General features: G+C 47.3%; 1 protein-coding gene across 1 annotated transcript; it reads right to left on the bottom strand.

The window, feature by feature from the left end:
- Window positions 1–2231: 2231 nt before the first annotated feature.
- On the bottom strand, window positions 2232–25103 carry LOC144590718 (nurim-like). The gene is made up of 4 exons (XM_078395144.1): window positions 24953–25103; window positions 14556–14758; window positions 12013–12189; window positions 2232–8331 (listed from the first exon to the last, which is right to left on the bottom strand). The coding sequence occupies exons 1-4, from the start codon at window positions 25101–25103 to the stop codon at window positions 8014–8016; spliced, it is 849 nt and encodes a 282-aa protein (XP_078251270.1). The 3' UTR covers window positions 2232–8013.
- Between the last annotated feature and the right edge of the window lie 750 nt (window positions 25104–25853).

Here is a 25853-nt window from a genome sequence, read left to right as displayed (position 1 = left end):
GTAATTTTAATGCCTATTTAATGCTTTTATTGTTGGACTGTGGGTGACTGAATTTCGTCCAATATTGGATGACAAATAAAGCTATCTTGAATCTCTTGAATCTTGAAGATGTGGCGATGAGTTCAGCTGATGATGTTTCAATGGGACAGTCCACCAGTGATCTGCATCTCTACAGGAAAAGAAACACCATTTTCTGCCTGTCCCGCTGAGTTACTCCAGCATTTTGTGTTTATCTTCAGAAAAGAAACATTGCTATTGTTAATGGTGTTACAGTGGAGGCACAGTATTAAAGTTGTTGCCTCACAGAGCCAGAGACCCGTGTTCGGTCCTGACTACGGGTGCTGTCTGTATGGAGTCCGTTCATCCTGTGGCTGCATGGGTTTCCTCCGGGTGCTCCGGTTTCCTCCCACATCCCAAAGACGTTGGCTTTAACCTAGTCTCACTGGTGGCAAGCTGCAACAAAGGTGTAAAACACCCTGAGATTTGGATATAGTATGGAACTCCCTTGACTGCTGCTGGGTTAAATATGCATTTCAAAATCTCTGCTGAGGTTTTTGCCAAGAGTTTACGAAGTGACCAGAGGTTACAGTAATTGTACTGAAATCAGCTTCCCCAAGTTGTGAAAATTGATTGAAAGGAGTGCTAATAGGCACTAGTTTTAAAAGAAGTTTAATATTTTAATATCATGACATTCAGTAAAAAGACTTATCTCCCCTCTTAAGTCAAGTCAAGTCATGTCAAGTTTATTTGTCACATACATATACAAGATGTGCAGTGAAATGAAAGTGGCAACGCTTGCGGATTGTGCTAAACTACATAACAGAATAGAATTTTTTTTTTTAATACAAAAAAAAAATTAATACAGTAAATTAAATTAGTCCCATGTGATATGAGAGTTAACAGTTCTGATGGCCCGTGGGAAGAAGCTCCATCTCATCCTCTCCGTTTTCACAGCGTGACAGTGGAGGCGTTTGCCTGACCGTAGCAGCTGGAACAGTCCGTTGCTGGGGTGGTAGGGGTCCCCCATAATGTTGCTGGCTCTGGATCTGCACCTCCTGATGTATAGGTCCTGCAGCGGGGCGAGTCTAGTTCCCATAGTCTGGCTAAAGGTGTGAAGATGGCCTTTTCAATCGATATTAGGACCCAGTCAAAGATTTAAAGTTTAGTTTAGATACAACACGGAAAAAGGCCCTTCGGCCCACCAAGTAAACGCTGACCAGTGATCACCCCATACACTGACACTAACCTACACACACAAGGGACAATTTAAATTTTCACCAAGCTAATTAACCTGCAAATCTGCACGTCTTTGGAGTTTGGGAGGCACCCGGAGAAAACCCACGTGGTCACAGGGAGACCTCCAACACACCGACAGACAGCACTCGACCGAGGTGAGGATCGAATCTGGTTCTCTGGTGCTGTGAGTCAGCGGCTCTACCAGCTGTGCTGCCAAACATGGAGGAGATGGAGGACATATTTATTAAAGTCAGTCAGAGCAACAAGTTAGGTAGAAACGGGTTAGAAAGTTGGAGAAATAAATGGTATCAGAGCCGGAAAGAAAATGCGGGGCACATTACACAACGCAAATTGAAATGCTTAAAATATCAATGAGTCATCCTGACATTGAACAATCCAGGAACTAAGTACAATGATGACCAGGACTTGCTGCTCTTGTCTACTGTCCAGTTCTCCACCCACTTTTTTTTCTTTCTCATTTGTTAAAAATATACAAATGCTTTTATTCAAAACAAACAAAAATACAGAGTAGTAACACGATCAAAGACTGCCTATATTGGCAGTTTACAAACAAAGTTATCATATTAAAATATCGCCAACTTTAACTCGCAATAATACACTTGACCTTTTGCGGCGAAGTTCTCCACACACTGGGGGCGATAGTTTAATTGTTGATTCTCTTGGTACAGACAGTTCTACAAAAATACAGTAGATTCAACATGATTGATGAATCAGGGAACACTATTTGCATTTCACGGATCGAATATGACTTTGGTGAAACCGCATTTAGAATATTGTGTTCAGTTCTGCGCACCATCACGGCCGTTTTTACAGCATTATGGGCCCCCGGGCAAAGCAGTTTACTGGGACCCCTACGTTACTCTCCCCCACCCCCCTTTCCCTACCAGCCCCCCCCCTGTCGTGCCGGCGAAAAGCACTTACCGAAAAGCACTTAGCGATGGACTTAGGGTGCTACATTGTTGCGAAAAGCACTTACAGATCGCTGTGAGAAGCACTTAGTGACCGAAAATGTTGCGAAAAAAGCACTTATTGAACCTACATTTTTAAAGTAGTATTTATTTATTGCAAGTCACTTAACATACACAGATCAGCATGGGGCCTCTATGCTCGTGGGCCCCCGGGCAAGTGCCCATCAGGCCCATGCGTTAAGACGGCCCTGCGCACCATGTTATAGGAAAGATGTTGTCAAGCTGGAAAGAGCACAGAGATGATTTATGAGGATGTTGCCAGGAGAGGTTGAGTAGGCTGGAACTCTATTTCCTGGAGCGCAGGAGGATGAGGGGGTGATCTTATAGAGGCGTATAAAATCATGAGAGGAATAGATCGGGTAGACACAGAGTCTCTTGCCCAGAGTAGGTGAATCGAGGCCCAGAGGACATAGGTTTATGGTGAAGGGGAAAAAAATGAATAGGAATCTGAGGGGTAACTTTTTCACACAAAGGGTGCTGGGTGTATGGAACAAGCTGCCAGAGGAAGTAGTGGAGGCTGGGACTGACCCAACATTTAAGAAACAGTTTAGCCAGGTACATGGATAGGACAGGTGTGGAGGGATATGGGCCAAATGCCGGCAGGTGGGACTAGCGTAATTGGGGCATGTTGGCCGGTGTGGGCAAGTTGGGTTGAAGGGCCTGTTTCCACAATGACTATGATCGAATTGGTAATAATGAGATTTCGATTGGGAACTAGAGAACTATTTAAAGGTTACTTTGGAAATTGATAAGCAGAGAAAAAGCTGTCTTGCAAACAAAAAAAGTCTCGAATACAACAGTTTCCATGTAACCTCCCTGCAGTAATCAGACACCATTACCTCTTAAGAACTGTCTGTCAGTTACATGGCGGGGGCCATAGAAATTGACAAGCGATCATTTTTGCTGGCTTTGATTTGTCTTTTTGGATATCTTTCATTAATTAGTTCTATGTACCTTTTCATATCTGTTCCCTCTCCCCTGACGCTCAGTTTGAAGGGTCTCGACCCGAAGCGTTACGCATTCTTTTTCTCCAGTTATTGCCTGACCCGCTGAGTTACTCCAACTTTCTGACTCGAAGCGATCACTTCTACTGTCGTGAGTAATGATAATCTATTGAACAATGTAACAGACAGCCTTCAGTATTTTTAGCTTGTTTTAAGAAAAATAAAAAAGCTAATAAAAAGACATTTATTCTTGAAATTCCTGGAGAAAAAATATTCATTATTGCAAGTCTGAAACTTTCTACCCCTATTCCCTTTTCCCCATTGGCACAGTTGCCTTTACAACACAATATTCTCTAACACAAGGTTTCTTGAGAACACAAGCATCGCTCGACTTGTGCTGATATCCGAAACATCTTAAAGATGTCAATTCATCATTTGGGGCAACAGAGTGGCACAGTTGGTAGAGCAGTTGCTTCACAGCGCCAGAGTCCCGGGCTCGACCCTGACCTCGGGTGTTGTCTATGCGTGGAATTCACATGTTCTCCCTGTGACAGCGAAGGTTTCCTCCCATATCCCAAAGACGTGCAGCTTTGTAGGTTAACTGGCTTCTGCAAATTGCCCCCAACTGTGCAGAGAGTGGATGAGAAAGTGGGATAACATAGAACCAGTGTGAACAGGTAATCGATGGGCGCCTTGGACTCGATGGGCCAAAGAACCCATTTCAACGATGTATCTCTAAGGAAGTGAGTTTGAGTGGATTATTACAACATTCTGCCTTAATGACATTGCGTTACATTTGAGTGAAAACAGTCTTGAAAACAGTCTGTAGGGCAAGAACACTCAGAAGGATCCATGATCCCTCTGGAAAAATTGGGAGTGGGGTTTGATGTTTGATAAATTGGCAGATGGAATCCAATTTGGGAACAGGTGAGGTCATCCAATTGAGAAGGAGGAAGGAAAAAGCAAATTGCTATCTAAATGGAACAAAGCCACAAAATGCTGTGGTACACAGGGATCCAAGAGCCCCAGTACATTAAACACTCCAACATAGTGGCACAAAGTCATAGCAAGCAAATAGGAAGGTTAATTTGTATGTTCACTTTTATTTATGGAGGTGTGGAGGCTAAACAGAGAGGTTTTGACACTTCACTGGGCGTTGGTGATACCACACCCAGCATACTGTGTACATTCTTGAAGGAAATGTGCACTTGCTTGAGAGGTTCTACTTATTGTGTAACGGTTTAACTCTGGCAAAGAGGTTTATGTGTTAAGATGGTTAGGCCTACGAGCTTTAGGAGTTTAGAATTGGGGATGATTTTCTTGATAAGATAAAAGATCCTGAGGGGGATTCACAGGGGTACCAAGACTCAGGGGACATAGGATAAGAATGAACTGTACCCCACACAAGATGGAGAGGAGGGATGTTTTGCTCTCACTGGATTGTGACCCTTTGGGAAGAAAACACAAAGTGCTGGAGACATAGTAGGTCAGGCAGTATTTCTGGAAAACAAAGAGGTGATATTTTGGGTTGGGCTTATTCAAACTAGATTAGTTTGATTAGTAAGGATGTCAGGGGTTATGAGGCGAAGGCAGGAGAATAGGGTTGAGAAGAAGATAGATCAGCCATGATTGAATGGCAGAGTAGACTTGAGGGGCCAAATGGCCTAATTCTGCTCCTAGAACTGATGAGCATGACCCAAAAGATCAGCAATCCATGTTCTCCAGACATGCTGCCTGACCTGCTGAGTTACTTCAAAACTACGACTCTTTTTCTTAAACCAGCTTCTGCAGATTCTTGTGTCCACACATGACTCTTTGGAGTTCGCTATTGCAGAGAGCTGTGGAGGTGGAGTCGCTGAATAGGCACCAGCTGCAGACTGACTCAAGGAAATCACAGATTTGCAGAGAGACTGGAATGTGGTGTTGACCCGAGATTAAATCAGCCATGTTCTCAGTGGACAACAGAGCAGGATGGAGGGGTGGACTGGCCTAAGGTGAGAGGGGAAAGATTTAATAGGAACCTGAGGGGCAACTTTTTCACACAGAAGGTGACGGGTATATAGTTCAAGTTGCCAGAGGAGGTAGCTGAGGCTGGTACTATAACAATATTTAAAAGACACTTGGACAGTATAGTGGAAATTACAAATGCCTTAATTACACTAGGGATTGAGTGCAGAATTGTTTACATAAGTGCTAGTCTACCCAAGTCCTATATTGCATAAGTCAGGCAATATCGATTTTATGGTTACCCAGTATTAGTTATTAATTTATTGTGTTATTGATTATTATATATTTATCTGTTTGCTATTGCATTAACTGTCCTGTTATGCTGTGGCATTATTCCTATGCTGGTGCACATGTCAATTAAACACTCTTGACTCTTGCCTCAGGTGGTAGAGTGCCAGGGATTGTATATCTGAAGCTGCATTCTCACAAGGTGTACTATGAACACCACAATTCACTATCCAAAGCAATTTCAGAGCTTTCAACATGAGTATATATTTTTCTAAGGGTACAAATCGAAGGATACAAATCTTTATCATATAAATCTAAGTAAACAAGGGTGGTGAATCTGTAGAATTCATTGATACAGATGGCTGTTGAGGCCAAGTCGATGGATAATTTTAAGACAGAGATTGACAGATTCTTGATTAGAACGGGTCAGGGATTACAGGGAGAATGGGGTTGAGAGGGAGAGATAGATCAGTCATGGTTGAATGGCAGAGTAGACTCGATGGACCAAATGGCCTAATTCTGTTTCTGGAACTTAGGATCTTATAAATGATTGTCCGAAATTGTTTCCAACAGAAATCCATAAAAAAGAAATCCAACAGAAACATTCAAAAATGTAAAAAATGCCATGTTTCTTGGTAAACCCTCCCAGTGCCTCATCCGACAGAGATATGCAAAATCAACCAGATCATTATTCAAGTTCCAATCTCAACAAACAGAAACAATGCTCCTTTATACATTTACCAATATGACATAAATTGGAAACACACTGACAGTTTCTGGTGAGCTAGTGAATGACGAATCTCCTGATATCAATGATGACAGATGAATACTGGATTACAGATTTTTTATGGATTTGTATATATTTTTTAAAAAATGTCAGATTATTCCTTGAACACCACAATTCACTATCCAAAGCAATTTCAGAGCTTTCAACATGATGAGTATATCTTTTTCTAAGGGTACGAATCTAAGGATACAAATCTTTATCATATAAAAATTGTTATAAAAATATTTTGAGCATCGGATTTTCCTTCAGTGATTTGTGTTACCGTGGGCGAGGCAGATGTTAGCACAATTCTCAGTTGCTGTGAGGTACCACACTCTGTTCATCCAGGAATTACTGCAGCAGGTCGATTTCTCTCGATCGATGATGTCCTTAGTCAGTGACGAATTGAAGGACGGCAATACGACTGGCCCATTACATGGTAACTCTGTCCCAAGCCAACAGAAGCCTGTGATCGTAAGTTCAAAGTACAGTAAACCCTCGTTATAATGGACCATGGGGGGGGGGGGGGGGGGGGATGGTGTCCCTTATTGCCAATGGTCTTCTATAACCAAGTGAAATGGGTAAAGTTTAATCCAAGGCTGGGTCAGAAGAAATGGTGCTTTGGGGGGGTGAATTCACAGGCCACGGATCTACGAGCCCCCAGCCTAACACGCAACACGCCGGGGACAGGCCCAGTACTCACGCCGCCTTCTTGCTGCTTGCCATCTCCTCTTCCACATCCAGAAGCACGCCACGTGGTGCCAGCTCGTTGGGTAATTAGCGGAAGTGGGAGAGCGTTGCAACGGGAGCCTTGTTATAGCTATAATTGATACTGATATTATTGATATAACCAAAATCCGTCCTATAGAGGTCCATTATTGCGAGGATTTACTATAATTGGTAGATATGGAAGGAAGGTGAGGAAATATAATATCATCTGAAAGGCAGTGATCGTTCGGTGGAAGAGAGCAAAAATTCTAACCAGGACTAAAACTTGTCTTGATGTGCACAGGCACCTAGCGTTTTATGTTTCTTTGATTTATGATTTTTTTAAATAACGCTCTTAGTTAATTGTTTAATTAATACCTAAACCAAATTTAAGTGCTGTAGTTTTGAAATGATGTGCTGAAATTTATGCCTGGCAGTGTAATTCGTGTATACATTTAATTTACGTGTTTTTGAGTTATAAGTACGTAATCCTTGCATAAAACGCAAGCTGCCTGTACTTGATGAGCCGTGACCTGCACGCTTGAAAAGCAAGATGAGACTGGGTACATCTTTCCTGACTGATGGGCCGAGCGTCACAAGTTACCTGGCACGCTGAGAAACTCCAGCACTTTATGTCTTCTCCCATCTCCCCCTCCCCACCAAGACTAAATTCTCTGCCCACTTTAAAGGCCGGTAATATTTCTCGTTCTCTCTATAAAACAGTCCAGTTTATCTGTAGAAACGAGGAACTGTAAAAATGCTGGTTTGCCAAGGAAAGATGCAAAATGCTGGAGTAATTCAGGGAGTCAGGTAGCACTCTGGAGAGCGTGGATAGAGCATTTCGGGTCGGGACCCAAAACTGAAAGGAACTGACCCGAAACCTGACCCGTCATTTTTCCCTGTCCTTCAGGAATGCTGTCTGACCTGCTGGGTTACTCCAGCATTTTGAGTCTTTTTTTCCCCACAAGGCTAAAATCCCCGGCCACTTTAACCAGACGGTTATATATTTCCTGTTCTCTTTATAATAAGGGTCCAGCTTATGTGCAGTCGGAGGTCACGAGGGGCCATCCCATTTGACTGCTGTTACTGGGGGTGGGCTGTGTTGGCTGATGGCCCCTGGGATGGGCACGGCCAGCTACTCCCGGTGCTCGCCCACTCCGTTGCGTGGGGCAGAGTGGGTGAAGGAGGCCTCCTCTCGGGAGAAGATTTCGAACTTCTTGTCCAGCTGCGCCCGCAGGTAGCGGTAGTCCTGCTGGTCCAGGCCGTGGCCAAGGACCAGGTAGAGGGTGAAGGTGGCGGACAGCAGCAGCCGGTCGAGGGACAGGCTGGGCACCAGCCACAGCACGACCAAGAACTCCAGGAAGACAGGGTGCCGCAGGTGACTGTACAGGCGCTGGGCCCTCTGAGACTTCAGCTCCATTGGGTCCCCAAGGGCGAGGCAGTGGTAGTAAACCTGTTGGGGAAGCAAACAGTCATAGAATCACACAGTAGGCAAACAGGCCCTTTGGCCCAACTCGGTCCATCCTGACCAAATTGCCCCATTTGAGCTATTCCCATGTTTGGCCCATATCCAGCCAAACCTAAATGTGTAGGAAGGAACTGCAGATGCTGGTTTATACCGAAGATAGACACAAAATGTTGGAATAATTCAACGGTACAGGCAGCATCTCCGGATAGAAGGAATGGGTGATGTTTACGGTTGAGACCCTTCTTCAGACTCGACCCGAAAAACATCATCCATTCCTTCTTTCCAGAGATGCTGCCTGTCCTGCCGAGTTACTCCAGCATTTTGTGTCTTTCCTTAGCAAACCAGCATCTTGCCTTTCTTCGTTCCTAGCTTGCACGTTATCCCGGGTGTCATTCTGGAAGCTCTGTTTTTTTTCCATTTCCCAAAGACATGTGGATTTGTACATTAATTGGCTACGGTAAATTGTCCCCAGTGTGGAGGGAGTGGATGTGAAAGTGAGATAACATCGAACCAGTGTGAACAGGTGACCGATGGTTGGCTTGGACGGGCCGATGAGCCTGACACACGCTGAATCTCTAAACTAAACAAAATCCAGGGCAAAAGTCGTTTAAAAGTTGTAATTGTATCAGCCTCCACATCTCCTGTGGTATCTCTTTCTAGATAATCACCGACTGCGACTGAAAAACCTATCCGTCAGATCGCCTTTAAATTTCTCACCGTGTACCTGTTCAACCTAATTCTAATCTCCCCTGGCCCGGGCAACGCGGCAGTAGAGATGGCACCTCACAGCGCCAGAGACCCGGGTTCGGACCTGACTACGGGTGCTGCCTGTACAGAGATTGTACATTCTCCCCATGACCTGCATGGGTTTTCTCCGGGATCTCCGATTTCCTCCCACACTCCAAAGTCGTACAGGTTTGTAGGCTAATTGGCTTGATATAATTGTAAATTGTCCCGAGTGCGTGTCGGATAGTGTTAGTGTGCAGGGATCACTGGTCGGCACAGATTCGATGGGCAGAAGGGCCTGTATCTCTAAACAAAACAAAAAAATCTGAGTACACGCCCTTTCCATGGTCCTCATGATTTTGCCAACCTCTAGAAGGTCACCCCTCAGCCTCCTACATGCCAACAAGAATAATCCCATCCTCTTCAATTTCTCCTTATAACCACAGATCTCAAATCAGGTCTACCACATCCTTCCTGAAATGTGACAACCACAACCGTACGCAATACTCCAAGTGTGGTCTAACCAAAGTTTTGTGCAACTGAAGCATGACGTCCTGTCTCTTAAACGCATTGCCAATAAAGACAGGCATAACAAATGGAAAGCCATACAGAATGGAGAATGTGCAGAATCAATCAGCACCCGAGGTCAGGATTGAAACTAGATCACTTGAGCTTTGAAGAATGGTTGAAAGAGACACCATGAAAACAGCCCTTGGCCCACTGAGTCCACACTGACCAGTTCAATTTATTGTCACGTGTACCGAGGTACAGTGAAAAGCTTTTGTTGCGTGCTAACCAGTCAGTGGGAAGACTATACATGATTACAATTGAGCCATTTGCAGTGCACAGATACATGATAAGGGATAAGGGAATAACGTTTAGACCATCAATCCCCATTCCCAATCTTATTCACTCCCTACACACGAGAGACAATTTACAGAAATTTGGAACGTGGGAGTAAACTGGAGCACTCGGTCACAGGAAGAAAGTGCAAACTTCAGAGATCTGGATCGAACCAGGACCTCTAGCGCTGTGAGGCAGCAACACTATCGCTGGCCACCCATGATAATAATAATAAATTTAATTATTCACAAAATGCTGGAGTAACTCAGCGGGTCAGGCAGCATCTCGGGAGAGAAGGAATGGGTGACGTTTCGGGTTGAGACCCTTCTTCAGACTGATGTCAGGGGGGCGGGACAAAGGAAGGATATAGGTGGAGACAGGAAGATAGAGGGAGATCTGGGAAGGAGGAGGGGAAGGGAGGGACAGAGGAACTATCTAAAGTTGGAGAAGTCGATGTTCATACCACTGGGCTGCAAACTGCCCAGGCGAAATATGAGGTGCTGTTCCTCCAATTTCCGGTGGACATTTACTATAAACCCACTGACTCGCACAGCTATCTGGACTATACTTCTTCCCACCCGGTCCCCTGCAAAAAGTCTATCCCCTACTCCCAATTCCTCCGTCTACGCCGCATCTGCGCCCGGGATGAGGTGTTTCACACTAGGGCTTCCGAGATGTCCTCGTTCTTCAGAAAACGGGGCTTCCCCTCCTCCATTATAGATGAGGCTCTCACTAGGGTCTCTTCTACATCCCACAGCTCCGCTCTTGCTCCCCCTCCCCCCATTCGCAACAAGGACAGAATCCCCCTCGTTCTTACCTTCCACCCCACCAGCCAGCGGATCCAACATATCATCCACCAACATTTCCGTCACCTACAACGGGACCACACCACTGGCCATATCTTCCCATCCCCTCCCCTCTCTGCGTTCCGCAGAGACCGTTCCCTCCGTAACTCCCTGGTCCACTCGTCCCTTCCTACCCAAACCACCCCAACCCCGGGCACTTTCCCCTGCAACCGCACGAGATGCAACACCTGTCCCTTTACCTCCCCCCTCAACTCCATCCAAGGACCCAAACAGTCTTTCCAAGTGAAACAAAGGTTCACCTGCACCTCCTCCAACCTCATCTATTGCATCCGCTGCTCTAGATGTCAACTTATTTACATCGGCGAAACCAAGCGCAGGCTCGGCGATCGCTTCGCTGAACACCTGTGCTCGGTCCGCATTAACCAAACTGATCTCCCGGTGGCCGAGCACTTCAACTCCCCCTCCCATTCCCAGTCTGACCTTTCTGTCATGGGCCTCCTCCAGTGCCATAGTGAGGCCCGCCGGAAGTTGGAGGAGCAGCACCTCATATTTCGCCTGGGCAGTTTGCAGCCCGGTGGTATGAACGTCGACTTCTCCAACTTTAGATAGCTCCTCTGTCCCTCCCTTCCCCTCCTTCTTCCCAGATCTCCCTCTATCTTCCTGTCTCCACCTATATCCTTCCTTTGTCCCGCCCCCCTGACATCAGTCTGAAGAAGAGTCTCGACCCGAAACGTCACCCATTCCTTCTCTCCCGAGATGCTGCCTGACCTGCTGAGTTACTCCAGCATTTTGTGAATAAATCGATTTGTACCAGCATCAGCAGTTATCTTCTTATAATAATAAATCTAAACCTGTAACATCGGGGTGTTATAACCAGACCTGAAGAAGGGTCTCGACCCGAAACCTCACCCATTCCTCCCAAGGGATGCTGCCTGTCCAGCTGAGTTACACCAGTTTTTCGTGTCTATCCTCACCAACTTTAGCTTGGATTAGAGATACAGCATGGAAGCAGGCCCTTCGGACCACCGAGTCCGCCCGGACCAATGATCCCCTAATGATACACACATTAGGGCCAATTTGCAATTTATACCAAGCTGATTAACCTACGCACCTGCACGTCTTTGAAGCGTGGGAGGAAACCGGAGATCCCGGAGAAAACCCATGCAGGTCACGGGGAGAGCGTACAAACAAGCACCCATAGTCAGGATCGAAGCCAGGTCTCCGGCGCGGTAAGGCAGCAACTCTACCGCTGCGCCACTGTGCCCCACAGGCCAGGGAGCCCACCACTCACCTGCTTAAGGCCCATGAGCTCGGCGTAGTCGAAGATGAGCACAATGCTGAAGATGATTAGCCAGGCGATGATGTGAACGATGAAGCAGATCAGGGGGAACCAGGTGGCCCAGGGCTCCCTGCTGATGTTCCACAGCAAGGGAGCGGCCTGGATGGGCTGCCAAAACCTCATCAGCAACTGCAGGAGAACAGACACCATTAGACATGACCTACAAAGCCCTCCATAACCTGGCTCCATCCTACCTGACTGACCTCCTCCACAGACACACTCCCACCTGCACCCTCCGCTCTGCTGCTGCTAACCTCCTGTCCCCCCCATCCGGACCAAACTCAGATCCTGGGGGGACAGGGCTTTCTCCATCGCTGCTCCCACACTCTGGAACTCACTACCCCAAACCGTCAGAGACTCCTCCTCACTCACCACATTCAAAACATCACTGAATTCTCACCTGTTCAGCACTGCCTTCAATCACTGACTGTCACCTCACCTTCTTTTTTTTTTCTTCATATTTCAGATACAGCGCGGAAACAGGCCTTTTCGGCCCACCAAGTCCGCGCCGCCCAGCGATCCCCGCATATTAACACTATCCTACACACACTAGGGACAATTTTAGGGACAATTTTTACATTTACCCAGTCAATTAACCTACATACCCGTACGTCTTTGGAGTGTGGGAGGAAACCGAAGATCTCGGAGAAAACCCACGCAGGTCACGGGGAGAACGTACAAACTCCTTACAGTGCAGCACCCGTAGTCAGGATCGAACCTGAGTCTCCGGTGCTGCATTCGCTGTAAAGCAGCAACTCTACCGCTGCGCCACCGTTTACTTCTCTTCGTTTACTTATTTATCTATTTATTTTCTTTTATGTTTTAGTAAACCTTGTAAAGCGTCTTTGAGTGTTTAAAAAAGCGCTATATAAATGTAATGCATTATTATTATTATTATTAGACAGGAGAGGTGGAAGAGACGAACATATTCAGAGGTGCGAGTATATGCAATATTCCTTTTTGTAATAAACGTAATAATCTCATGTGGGGGAAAGTATGGCACGCTCACATTTGTAGAATGTTCACTTCATTCAGTAAAGTAGACTTTACTGTCGACTTTACTGCCGGAATGGCGGGACTGTCGTATGTTGAAAGGCTGGAGCAATTAGGCTTGTATACACTGGAATTTGGAAGGATGAGGGGGGATCTTATTGAAACATATAAGATAATTAGGGGATTGGACACATTAGAGGCAGGAAACATGTTCCCAATGTTGGGGGAGTTCAGAACAAGGGGCCACAGTTTAAGAATAAGGGGTAGGCCATTTAGAACGGAGATGAGGAAGAACTTTTTCAGTCAGAGAGTGGTGAAGGTGTGGAATTCTCTGCCTCAGAAGGCAGTGGACGCCAGTTCGTTGGATGCTTTCAAGAGAGAGCTGGATAGAGCTCTTAAGGATAGCGGAGTGAGGGGGTATGGGGAGAAGGCAGGAACGGGGTACTGATTGAGAGTGATCAGCCATGATCGCATTGAATGGCGGTGCTGGCTCGAAGGGCTGAATGGCCTACTCCTGCACCTATTGTCTATTGTCTATTGTCTATTGACTTCAGAGATTGCATCGTGGAAAGAGACCCTTCGGCCCACTGCATTTGCGCCAACCAGAGGTCACCCCATACACTAGAATTTCCTACACACTAGGGACTATGTACAATTTTACCGAAGCCAATTAACCTGTGGAGGAAGGAACTGCAGATGCTGGTTTAAACCGAAGATAGACACAAAACGCTGGAGTAACTCAGCGGGACAGGCAGCATCTCTGGAGAGAAGGAATAGGTGACATTTCGGGTCGAGACTGAAGAAGGATCTCGACCCGAAACATCACCCATTCCTTCTCTCCAGAGACGCTGCCTGTCCCGCTGAGTTACTACAGCATTTTGTGTAAACCTGTCTAAATGTGTCTGTGCGTGGAGTTTGCACATTATCCCGGGTGTCCTCTGGTTTCCACCCACGTCCCAAAGACGTGTGGATTTGTACGTTAATCAGCCACGTTAAATTGGCCCCAGGGTGCAGGCAGTGGATGCGAAAGTGAGATAACATAGAATCAGTGTGAACAGGTGATCGATGGTCAGCCTGGATATGATGGGCCAATGGGCCTGATACAAGTTGTATCTCAAAACTAAATGAAAACCAGGGCAAAAGTCAATTAAATGTTGGAATTGTATCAACCTCCACATCTCCTGCTGTATTACTTTCCAGATAATCATTACCTGTGATGGAGAAACCTATCCCTCAGATCGCCTTTAAATTTCGCACCATAAACCTGTTCCACCTAATTCTACTCTCTCCTGATCCGGGCGGCATGGCGGTACAGATGCTGCCTTACAGTGCCGGAGGCACAGGTTCTACTCTGACTACGGGTGCCGTCTGTACGGAGTTTGGACGTTCCTATATGTGTTTGAAGTGTGGGAAGAAATCAGAGAGCCCGGGGACCAGAGCACCACAGTGTGGCCGGTCGGTTGGGCTTTTGGTGGTGCCGTGGGAGTGTTCGGTGATGTTACCTGCAGAGAGGCGGCTGTAGAGAACACATAGAGCGATCTCTGGAGCACACCGAAGCAGGCCAGCGTCCAGTTCTTCACAGTCTCCGCTGCCATCAGGCTGTGCTGCAGAATGAAGATTACAAGGAGGGCCAGGTCAAATGCGAGGGTCAGGAGGACCTTGCGGTCTCCCAGGGTGGACTGCCAATCCTCGTGTCGGTCTGCATCTGAGGGAACAATGGCAGCTGGTCAGGCAGGATTAGCACATTACAGCGAACAAGTGCTGGGACACAAAGCACGAGAGCAACTCAGCGGGTCAGGCAGCATCTCCGGAGAACATGCACGGGGGACTTTTCAGATCAGGACCTTCTTCAGCCTGATTGTATGAGGGGGTGGATGATGAAAGTTGGGACAGAGGAGAGGCAGGACAAAGCAGGTAACAGGTGGAGGAAGGAACTGCAGATGCTGGTTTGCACCGGGGATAGACGCAAAATGTTGGAGTAACTCCTTGGGACAGGCAGCATTTCTGGAGAGAAGGAATAGGTGACGTTAGAAGGATGAGAGGAGATCTTATCGAAACGTATAAGATTATTAAGGGGTTGGACATGTTAGAGGCAGGAAACATGTTCCCAATGTTGGGGGAGTCCAGAACAAGGGGCCACAGTTTAAGAATAAGGGGTAGGCCATTTAGAACTGAGACGAGGAAAAAAAAATTCAGTGAGAGAGTTGTGAATCTGTGGAATTCTCTGCCTCAGAAGGCAGTGGAGGCCAATTCTCTGAATGCATTCAAGAGAGAGCTAGATAGAGCTCTCAAGGAAAGCGGAGTCAGGGGGTATGGGGAGAAGGCAGGAACGGGGTACTGATTGAGAATGATCAGCCATGATCACATTGAATGGCGGTGCTGGCTCGAAGGGCCGAATGGCCTCCTTCTGCACCTATTGCCTATTGTTTTGGGTCGAGACCCTTCGGACCACTCAGGCGAAGGGGAGATCGTGTTCGTAACGTATGGGAGGAGAATTAGGCCATTCGGCCCATTCAATCGTGGCTGATCAATCATTCCCTCTCAACCCCATTCTCCTGCCTTCTCCCTGTAACCCTTGACACCCGTACTAATGAAGAATCTGTCAAGCTCCACTAAAAATATGTAATGATGGCCCCCACAGCCATCTGTAGCAATGAATTCCACAGAATCACCACCCGATGTCTAAAGAAATTCCTCTTCATCTTTCTAAAGGTGCCTCCATTTATTCTGAGCCTGTGCCCTCTGGTCCGAGACGCTCCCACTTGTGAAAAAATCCTCTCTGTATCCACTCTATCCAGGTCTTTCACTATTCAATAATAATAATAACACATTTTATTTGTCATATGTAGGTTGGCACAGGGTCAACGGTACAATGAAATGTATTTGACAAGACAACGGGTCACCTCAGCTGTAATATTCCAAGGATAAATAAGATTTAAAAAATGCCATTAGTAAGGTAAAAAGACAATATTAAAAATAGGTAAAAACACAATATTAAAAATAATCAACATATATGATTTGAAATGTGTTTATGAGTTCAGAAGCCTGATGGTAGAAACTGTTCTTAAGTCTGATGGTATGCGCAGCCATACTCCTGTATCGTCTGCCTGACGGTAACAAGGAGAACAGCCTGCGTGCTGGGTGGCTGTGGTCCTTGATGATGCTGCGTGCCTTCCGCAGGCACTGCCGGTAGGAAATGTCCTGAATGGCCGGGAGACAGATGCCAGTGATGTGCTGTGCCGTCTTCACCACTCTCTGTAGTGATTTGTGGCTGTGGGCAGAACAGTTCCCGTACCAGACTGTAATGTAGCCCGTCAGCAGGCTCTCGATGGTGCATCTGTAGAGGTTTGTGAGGATGCTGGCGTTCATGCCAAACTTCCTCAGTCCTCTCAGGAAAAAGAGCCGCTGGTGGGCCTTCTTTGTTATTGTGTCCGTGTGCAGTGTCCAGGAAAGGTCCTCAGTGATGTGCACACCGAGGAACTTAAAGCTGCTGACCCTTTCAACCTCAGCATCACCGATGTGGATGGGGAGGTGTCCACTCCCCCGCTGTCTCCTGTAGTCCACGATCATCTCTTTAGTTTTGCTGACATTGAGAGAGGTTATTTTCCTGGCACCAGATGTTTAGTGCCTTTACCTCCTCTCTGTAGGCCGTCTCATTGTTGCCTGTGATGAGGCCCAAGATCGTCGTGTCGTCAGCAAACTTTAGGATGCTGTTTGAGCTGTGCTTAGCAGTACAGTCGTGCATGAACAGGGAGTATAGGAGAGGACTGAGCACACAGCCCAGGAAATTGAATATCCATCCGCAGATGGAGGTCTCCAGTCCAAGATCAAGGAGCTTGGGGATGAGTTTTGAGGGAATAATAGGAGACGAGGAGGAATTTATTTATGGAAAAGAGAGGGAATTTTGTTAGCCAGAGGGTAGTGAATTTGTGGAATTCATTGCTGCAGACAGCCGTCATTGGGTATTTTTTAAATGGTTCTTGATTAGAAAGAGCGTCAAAGGTTAAGGGGAGAAGGCTGGAGATTGATGTTGAGAAGGGAAAAATATATTCGCCATGATCCGATGGCAGAACAGACTGGGTGGGCCGAATGGCCTAATTCTGCTTCTATGTCTTATGGATATTACTCGGTCCATTATGGGTACTGACCACCCCACCAAAAGGATTTAGAGGAAGCACTACCAAAATATTGCAGGACTTGAGATGTAGGGAGAAATTGAGTAGGCTAGGACTTTATTCTTTGAGTGCAGATGGCTGAGGGATGATTATGAGGGGAAGAAGGGTGAATGCACAGTCTTTTATCCAGAGTAGGGATATCATGCACCAGAGGACATGATATCGGTGGCGCAGCGGTAGAGTTGCTGCCTTACAGCGAATGCAGCGCCAGAGACCCGGGTTCGATCCCGACTACGGGTGTTGTCTGTACGGACTTTGTACGTTCTCCCCGCGACCTGCGTGGGTTTTCTTCGAGATCTTCGGTTTCCTCCCATAGACCAAAGACGTTCAGGTTTGTAGGTTAAGTAGCTTGGTAAATGTTTTTTTAAAAAAATTGTCCCTAGTGGTGGGGATCGATGGTCCGCGCGGAATCGGTGGGCTGAAGGGCCTGGTTCCACTCTTTATCTCTAAACTAAACTAAAGGACACAGGCTTAAGGCAAGAGGGCAAAGATTTATTCGGAAAATGAGGGGCATTTTTTTCACTCAGAGGATGGTGGGAACATGGAACAAGCTGCCGGAGGAGGTAGTTGAGGGAGGTACTATTACAATATTTAAAAGACATTGGGACAGGTACATAGATAGGAAAGGTTTACAGGGATATGGACCAGGCGCGGGGAGGTGGGACTGGCGGAAATGGGGCACCTTGATCGGCATGGGCGATACGGACCGAAGGGGATGTTTCCCTGCTGCATGACAAAAAGGCAACTATTATCAAAGACCCACACCACCCTAGCCATGCTCTCTTCTTGCTGCTACCATCAGGAAGAAGGTACAGCAGCTGAAGAATTGTTAGCTCCAGGTTCAAGAACAGTTTCTTCCCAATGACTATCATGTTCCAGAACCACCCTGCACAACCCTAACCACAAACCTGCTAAACAGGTACGGACTTTGCACTGCTTTGGTAACTCCATATATCTTGTGTTTTTTTTGCACTATCATGGTCCAGCTCAGCTTGAATGACAGATGATTTATTGGACTCAACAACAATAGATATGCAATGTTCTTGTAAACTGGCAACAAGTACATTGTTCCATTGTATGAGTTTCATGATTCATCCTGTGCACTGTATGTATCTGAGATGGTGGAGGTGGAAGGTGAAGGAGAATGTTGGCGTCTGTGAACTTGGGCGGCACGGTGGTGCAGCGGCAGAGTTACTGCCTTACAGTGCTTACAACGCTAGAGACCCGGGTTCAATCCCGACCACGGGTTCTGCCTGTACGGAGTTCCCTATGACCTGCTTGGTTTATCTCCGAGATCTTCCGTTTCCTCCCACACTCCAAAGACCCACAGGTTTGCAGGTTAATTGACTTGGTATAAATGTACGTTGTCCCTAGTGCGTGCAGGATAGAGTTAATGTGCGGGGATCGCTGGTCAGTGCGGACTCGGTGGGCCGAAACACTGTTTCCATGCTGTATCTCTAAACTAAACTAAAACTCACCTCCCGCACCATCGGAAAGTGCTCTAAGTTTCCATGATCGGCTCGGGATGGGGACACTTTGGCGTTTGGAGGCGATGGACGGCGCGATTGCGGTGGTTGCGGGTGGCGGACGCGGGAAGGCCCTACAGCAGCGGGGCGAGCGAGCGCAGCATGCAACAGCTCCACGGAGAGGCGGAGGAAGGAGCTGACCCCCTACTTCATCGATCCAGTGCCACCGGGACAAGGGATGAGAAAGTAATGAATTGCTTATCACTTTGCTTAGTTAGTTTGGTTTATTGTCACGTGTACCGAGGTACAGTGAAAAGCTTTTGTTGCATACCATCCAGTCAGCGTAAACACAATACATGATTACAATCGAGCCATTTACAGTGTACAGATACATGACAAGATAATAACGTTTAGTGCACGGTAAAGACAGCAAAGTCCGATCAAGGATAGTCCGAGGGTCAACAATGAGGTGGATGGTTGAGCTGAGACCAGGAACGGACTTTTCAGAGACTTGGATGTTGCAAGATTGTGGTGGAATGAGGCAACCTTTGGCGTGCTTTCCCAGAAGGGGAGCTATTCTACTCACGTACAGTATGATTTGACCAAATAGCAAGTAGAACAAGCATCTCACTGTATCTCTGTGCACATGACAATAAACCAAACACTCCTGACCACAGGCTAAATTGATGTCTTGACAACAGTTCCTCCCGATGTTTTGCGTTTCTTCCACTAATGCTGAACATGCGGAATTACAGAGGATTTACAGACAAGTCCCCCAGGCTAGCGATTATGTATCACACAACAGCTGCGTCACCATGCTGCCACCAGTTTGTGGTAACTGGTAGAGCTGCTGCCTCACAGTGCCAGAGAAAAGAGTTCAATCCCTGCCTGTCCGGATGGAGTTTGCACGCTCTCCCTGTGACCGCATGGGTTTCGTACAGGCGCTCCGGGTTTCCTCCCACGTCCCACATGCGTGTGGGTTTGTAGGTTAATTGGCTTCGGTAAAAATGGTAAATTGTCCCTATGTGTAGGATAGGGCTAGTGTATGGGGATCACTGGTCGGCACGGATTCTTCCTCAAAGGCAGAATCAGCGCTGTATCTCCAAACTAAAAGTAAACAATTAATTTTCCATGAAGATCCAATGCTGGTTTTTGAATGGGGTTGATAGTGTGGTTACCATGCATGATAGCATCAGGCAGCCCCAACTGAAGCAGGGAAGTGGTTGGAATAAGGAAGTGGTTGGAAGTTGCCACAGGGTGTGGTTCGGATGAGAACTACTGGTGCATTTAAAGGAAGGCGGGTAATCAAGTGTGGGTGGAAAAAGGAAGCTGAGTTGCAGCAAACTGAAGTGAATGAGAGGAAGTTTTTTTCAGTTTGGTTTCAAGAAACAGTAAACTTTTGTTATAACAGAACATTTGACACTGATAAAATTTAACAGAGCGTTTGACGGCACTGTACTCACTGGAGTTTAGAAGGATGAGGGGGAACCTCATTGAAACTTACCGAAAAGTCAAAGGCCTGGATAGAGTGGATTAGTACGGGTGTTAGAGGTTATAGGGAGAAAACAGGATAATGGGGTTAGGAGGGAGAGATAGATCAGCCAGATTCCCCCTGCCCCCCAATTTCCTCTCTAGGACGAGGGGTATGTCCGTCCTGACCTGACAGAATACATCTTCCCAAGATAGACACAAAATGCTGGAGTAACTAAGCGGGCCATCCAGCATCTCTGGAGAGAAGGATTGGGTGATGTTTCAGGTCGAGGCCCTCCTTCAGACTGCCTAGAAGGATGTCGACCTGAAGCGTACCCATTCCTTCTCTCCAGAGATGCTGTCTGTCCTGCTGAGTTACTCAGCAAGTCAGGCTGCATTTCTGGAGATCATAAATAGGTGATGTTTCAGACCATACCAGGAAGGGCACCTCTCCATTGTTCTCCAGAGATGCTGGTTGACCCGCTGAGTTACTCCAGCACTTTGTGACTTTTTTTGTTGTAAACCAGCATCTGCTGATACCTGTGTCTTCATTTCCATACGTGTTCCCCTTGGGTGTAAGTTTAACGTTCTGCACAGTGCTGGCGTCGAGGGTGTGATGTAAATAAGCACTGTTGGAAATTATGCTCCATGAAGATGGCTCTGTGAAGGTTTCGTGCTTTTGTTTCCTCAGAAACAGTGTAAGGCTCAGTGCTGGCTTCAAGTATGATGAGACATTCTGTATTTGCACAAAAAATGGTGTCTGAAATGAGCAGACCTTGTTTCAGGTTGGGATGGAGTGTCAGTACTGAACCAAAATGATGTCCGTTCATTTCCCCCCCACAGATGCTGACTGACGCACTAACATTCCTTCAGAACTTTGTGTTTTGCTGAAGTTATCAAAATTGGTTTCTTGATTAGTACGGGTGTCAGAGAATATGGGGAGAAGACAGGAGAATGGAGTTAGGAGGGAGAGATAGATTAGCCATGATTGAATGGCGTAGGAGACTTGATGGGCCGAATGGCCTAATTCTACTCATTTTCCTTATGACCTTATGTTTTAATATATTTTGGGGAATTTTGCACACTGTATGAAAGCAGAAAACAAAGTGCTGGAGGGATTCTGCACGTCAGGCAGCATCTGTGGGAGAAATGGACAGGTGACGTTTTGGGTCGGGACCTTTCTTCAGACTCAGCATTCGAAGTTGCCATTCCATTCCCTCCACAGAGGCTGCCTGATGCATTGAGTTCCTCCAGCAGTTTACCTTTTTGTCTCACTTAAGATTCCAGCATCTGCAGTCTTTTGTGTCCCCATGGTGATTGATATATTGGGCCAAGGTTCCTGACTTTCCATGGGGTTCCTTGTTATCTCTCATATTTGATGTTTAGAGTATAGAGACACAGCGCGGAAACAGGCCCTTTGGCCCACCGAGTCGGCGCCGACCAGTCATTCCTGTATTTTAGCACTATCCCACACATGAGGGCCAATTTGCAATCGACACTGGCGCCTATTAACGTACAAACCTGTGCATCTTTGGAGTGTGGGAGAAAACCGGAGCACCCGGGGAAAGCCCACGAGTTCATGGGGAGAACGTACAAAGTCCGTACATCCAGCACCCGTAGTCAGGATTGAACCCGGGTCTACGGTGCTGAAAGGAGGCAACTTCCCCGCTGCACCGCCGTGCCGCCCGCTGTGTCTCTCCACGCTGTATCTCTAAAACAAAAACTAGCGCTGCTCTCCTTCCTTTGAGGTCAGATGCAGCTGACTGCCACACCCTGAAGTGCTCCAGGAGCATTTGCAATATAGTATCCACCCGTCGCTGCTCAATGGAGTAGAGACGGAGTATCAAACATTTGCCCACTAGTGCCCCCTGTAGTCCTTGGGTTGGTTTAGAGATACAGCTTGGAAGCAGGCCCTCCGGCTCTCACCGAGTCCACGCCGACCTTCGATCACCCGTCCACATCAGTTCTGCGTTATCCCAAATTCTCATCCACTCCCTACTCAACAGCGACAATTTACAGAGGCTCAATTAGCCCCGAAATCCGCACGTCTTTGGGGTGTGTGAGGAAACCTACACGGTCACAGGGGAGAACATGCAAACTCCACACACTGCCCAATGTCAGGGTCTCTGGCGCTGTGAGGCGGCGGTTCTACCAGCTGCGCCACTGCGCCGTCTTGATAGTGTCTGGTATTTCACCCTCCGCCCCTCCATGAGACCTAAGCAGTATAATAGTTATCATGTTTCAACAACTGCCTTCTGCTGCCCTGACAATGCCAAAGGCTTTAGTTTGGTGCCAAGATCTGCCTGCTCCAAAACTGGTCTGGCAATGCCTGGTATGTGCATGTTGTTGTATCCTGTAGCAGCATTGAAGGGGGGTATCTGTCTCCGCCCTCTGTCAGTCCCTGAAACATGCGATGTAATGTTTTAGGTAACTGCCCTCTTTTGCAGTGGGCATGTGCTATCTGATCGTTCACTCTACATTGCTTCCTGTCTTGCCTGTTTTCTACCTTTTTTGCTGTCTGCAGCATTTGATCCCCAATCCGTTGACATCTGTCTTGTGCTGCCTCTCCTGTGTCACATTCCTTCATGTGCAGGAAAGAGCTGCAGATGCTGGCTTACACCGGAGATAGACACAAAATGTTGGAGTGACTCAGGCAGCGTCTCTGGAGAAAAGGAATTGATGTTGTTTTGGGTCGAGACCCTTCTTTGACTCCTAATGATTCCTTCATAATTGACAAGAAGGCCATTAAGTCCATCAAGACCACGTCACCCATCAGAGCCATCCCTTTCCTTCACTGCAATCTAACATCATAGCCTAAAGGAGTCTGAAGAAGGGCCCCGAACCAAAGCGTTGCTTATTCACGTCCTCCAGACATGCTGCCTGACCTGCTGCATTACTCCAGCATTTTGCGTGGTACGCGAGGTTCCATCATCGGCAGTCTTGAGCCTCCCTCGAAGCAAATTGGAGGAAATGCACCTCATATTTCGCTTGGGCAGTTTGCAACCCAGCAGTATGAATATTGATTTCTCTAATTTCAAGTAACCCTTGCTTTCCCTCTCTCTGTCCCTCCCCAACCCTCGTTCTTCGACTAGCTTCACTGTCCTCCTGATTAATTTTGCTGATTGTATGTCTCCTTGTCACCTTTCCCACAGCTAATAATGAACCATTCTCCATTTCCTTGATCAACATCTTCTTTGACCTGTCGTTTTCACACCTTAATTATCTTTATCTCGTCACCCTCTCCACTGACTCTCAGAGCGAAGAAGGGTCTCAACCCAAAACATCACTCATTCCTTCTCTCCAGAGATGCTGCCTGTCCCGCTGAGTTACTCCCGCACTTTGTACCTATATTCGGTATGAACTAGTATCCGCAGTTCTTTACTTTATTGTCAAGTGTACCGAGGTACAGTGAAAAGTTTTTTTGTTGCGTGCTATTGAGTCAGCTGAAAGAGTATACAGGACATCAATCGAGCCGTCCACAGTGTACAGAAACACGATTAAGGGCATAACGTTTAGTGAAAGATGAAGACCAATTAAAGATGGTCCGAGGGTCTCCAGTGATGTAGGGAGGTCAGGACCGCTCTCTAATTGTTAATGAGATGGTTAAGTTGCCTGATAAGTGGGTCAGTGTTGGGTGGGGAAATGTTACTGAGTGTGTGGGTCATTGTTTCAATTTGTTATTTTCTTAACTCTTACTCATTTGTTTATTTGTACCTTTTCATTTCTCTCATCTCTCTCTCCCCTGATGCTCAATCTGAAGGGGTTCAACCCAAAACATCACCTATTCCTTTTCCTCCAGAGATTCTGCCCGTCCCACGTAATTACTCCAGCATTTTGGTCTATCTTTGGTGTAAACCAGTATCTGAAGTTCTTTCCTTCACCCTATCTCGCTGTTTGATCATTCCCCTCCCCTCTTCCTCCTCTCCCCACCCCTCCTCTCCCTTTCCAACCCTCTCTCACCTCCCCCTCTCCTCTTCCTCCTCTCCCCTCCCACTTACTCCTCTCCACCCCACCCTTTTCCCTCCACTTCTACCCCCTCCCCTCTTCCTCCTCTCCCCTCCCACTTCCTCCTCCCCACCCCACCCTTTCACTTCCACTTCTCTTCTCCCCTCGCCCCCTTCTCCCCTCTCCATCTCCTCATATTCTCCCCTCCCCTCCCTCCCTCCCTCCCCTCGTCCCCCTCCCCTCGCCTCGCCTCCCTCTCCCCTCTCCATCTCCTCCTCCTCTCCCCTCCCCTTCCTCCTCTTCTCCTCTCCCCTTCCTCCTCTTCTCCCCTCCCTCTCCCCCATTCCAATTCTTTCCAACCCTCTCTCCCCCTCCTCTCCCCCTCCTCTCCACTCCTCTTTTCTCGCCCCATTAGGGGATTGGACACATTAGAGGCAGGAAACATGTTCCCAATGTTGGGGGAGTCCAGAACAAGGGGCCACAGTTTAAGAATAAGGGGTAGGCCATTTAGAACGGAGATGAGGAAGAACTTTTTCAGTCAGAGAGTTGTGAAAGTGTGGAATTCTCTGCCTCAGAAGGCAGTGGAGGCCAGTTCGTTGAATGCATTCAAGAGAGAGCTGGATAGAGCTCTTAAGGATAGCGGAGTCAGGGGGTACGGGGAGAAGGCAGGAACGGGGTACTGATTGAGAATGATCAGCCATGATCACATTGAATGGCGGTGCTGGCTCGAGGGGCTGAATGGCCTCCTCCTGCACCTATTGTCTATTGTCTATCTCCTCTCCCTACTCCCTGCTCATCACACTCGACCCCCATGGATTCCCACCGACCGGCCGCCTCTCCCACCTGTAGCCGGGTCCGCAGTTCCTGGCCGCACGTTCTCCCGGTAGATCTGCCGCAGGGAGACGAAGACCACGAACTCCACCGTGCTCCAGGAGACGAAGATAAAGTTGAGCAGCGAGATGCAGGCGAGGGCCGCGGACTGGAGGGCGGCCATGGCAACGCTCCGAACGCTTCCGGGTTATGGAGCGTGTCCGCGCCCTCTGCCTGCGCCTGCGCGGGGTTCTCACGCTGTGGTTGATAGGGCACCTTCCCAGCCGCGGTGCACGCTGGGAATATAGACCCTCCATTATGTCCGCGCCAGCAACTGCAGATTGCCTGAACCTTGAGCACGAAAACCAAGAGCTGGAGGAACTCAGTGGATCGGGCATCGTCTGCAGAGGAAATAGGGCGGCAGCGGGAGAGTTGCTGCCTCACAGCAACTGGAGACCCAGAGATCTTGATTCTTGGTTAGCACGGTGTCGGGGTTATGGGGAGAAAGCAAGAGAATAAAGTTAAGAGGGGAAGGTAAATCATTTGAAAATTTTGGGACAAGGGTTTTAAATAATTGCAAACTGTAAACATGGCAAATGGGCATGTTCTTAATCCCATTAGAAAGAAGGCCTGAGCCCTGGCAGTCGCCTCTTGCTTATTGTTTTTTTTGTTTTTAATCACTATTTATTGGTGGAAGAGAAAATTTCAACACGATAAACATTTATTTGTGCGTCTGTATTATACAGTTAGAGTCAGAGAGTATGCTTCTTTGATTCGTATTTTGTTTTTTTAATTTTATATTCAGCCAAAGTTTATGACATGGAAACGGAAAGGACAACCAAACTGTAAATATTACTCTTAAACATTTAAACTGAAGAGTTAATGCTGAGATTTGTTGTCAACGGTCTTGACCTGGATGTTGGTGTCTTCCCAT

This window comes from Rhinoraja longicauda, unplaced genomic scaffold (genome assembly GCF_053455715.1).
Source record: "Rhinoraja longicauda isolate Sanriku21f unplaced genomic scaffold, sRhiLon1.1 Scf000268, whole genome shotgun sequence".
NCBI lineage: Eukaryota > Metazoa > Chordata > Chondrichthyes > Rajiformes > Arhynchobatidae > Rhinoraja > Rhinoraja longicauda.
Note: the sequence above shows the minus strand (reverse complement) of the source record. Positions and strands in the feature narration are given on the sequence as shown.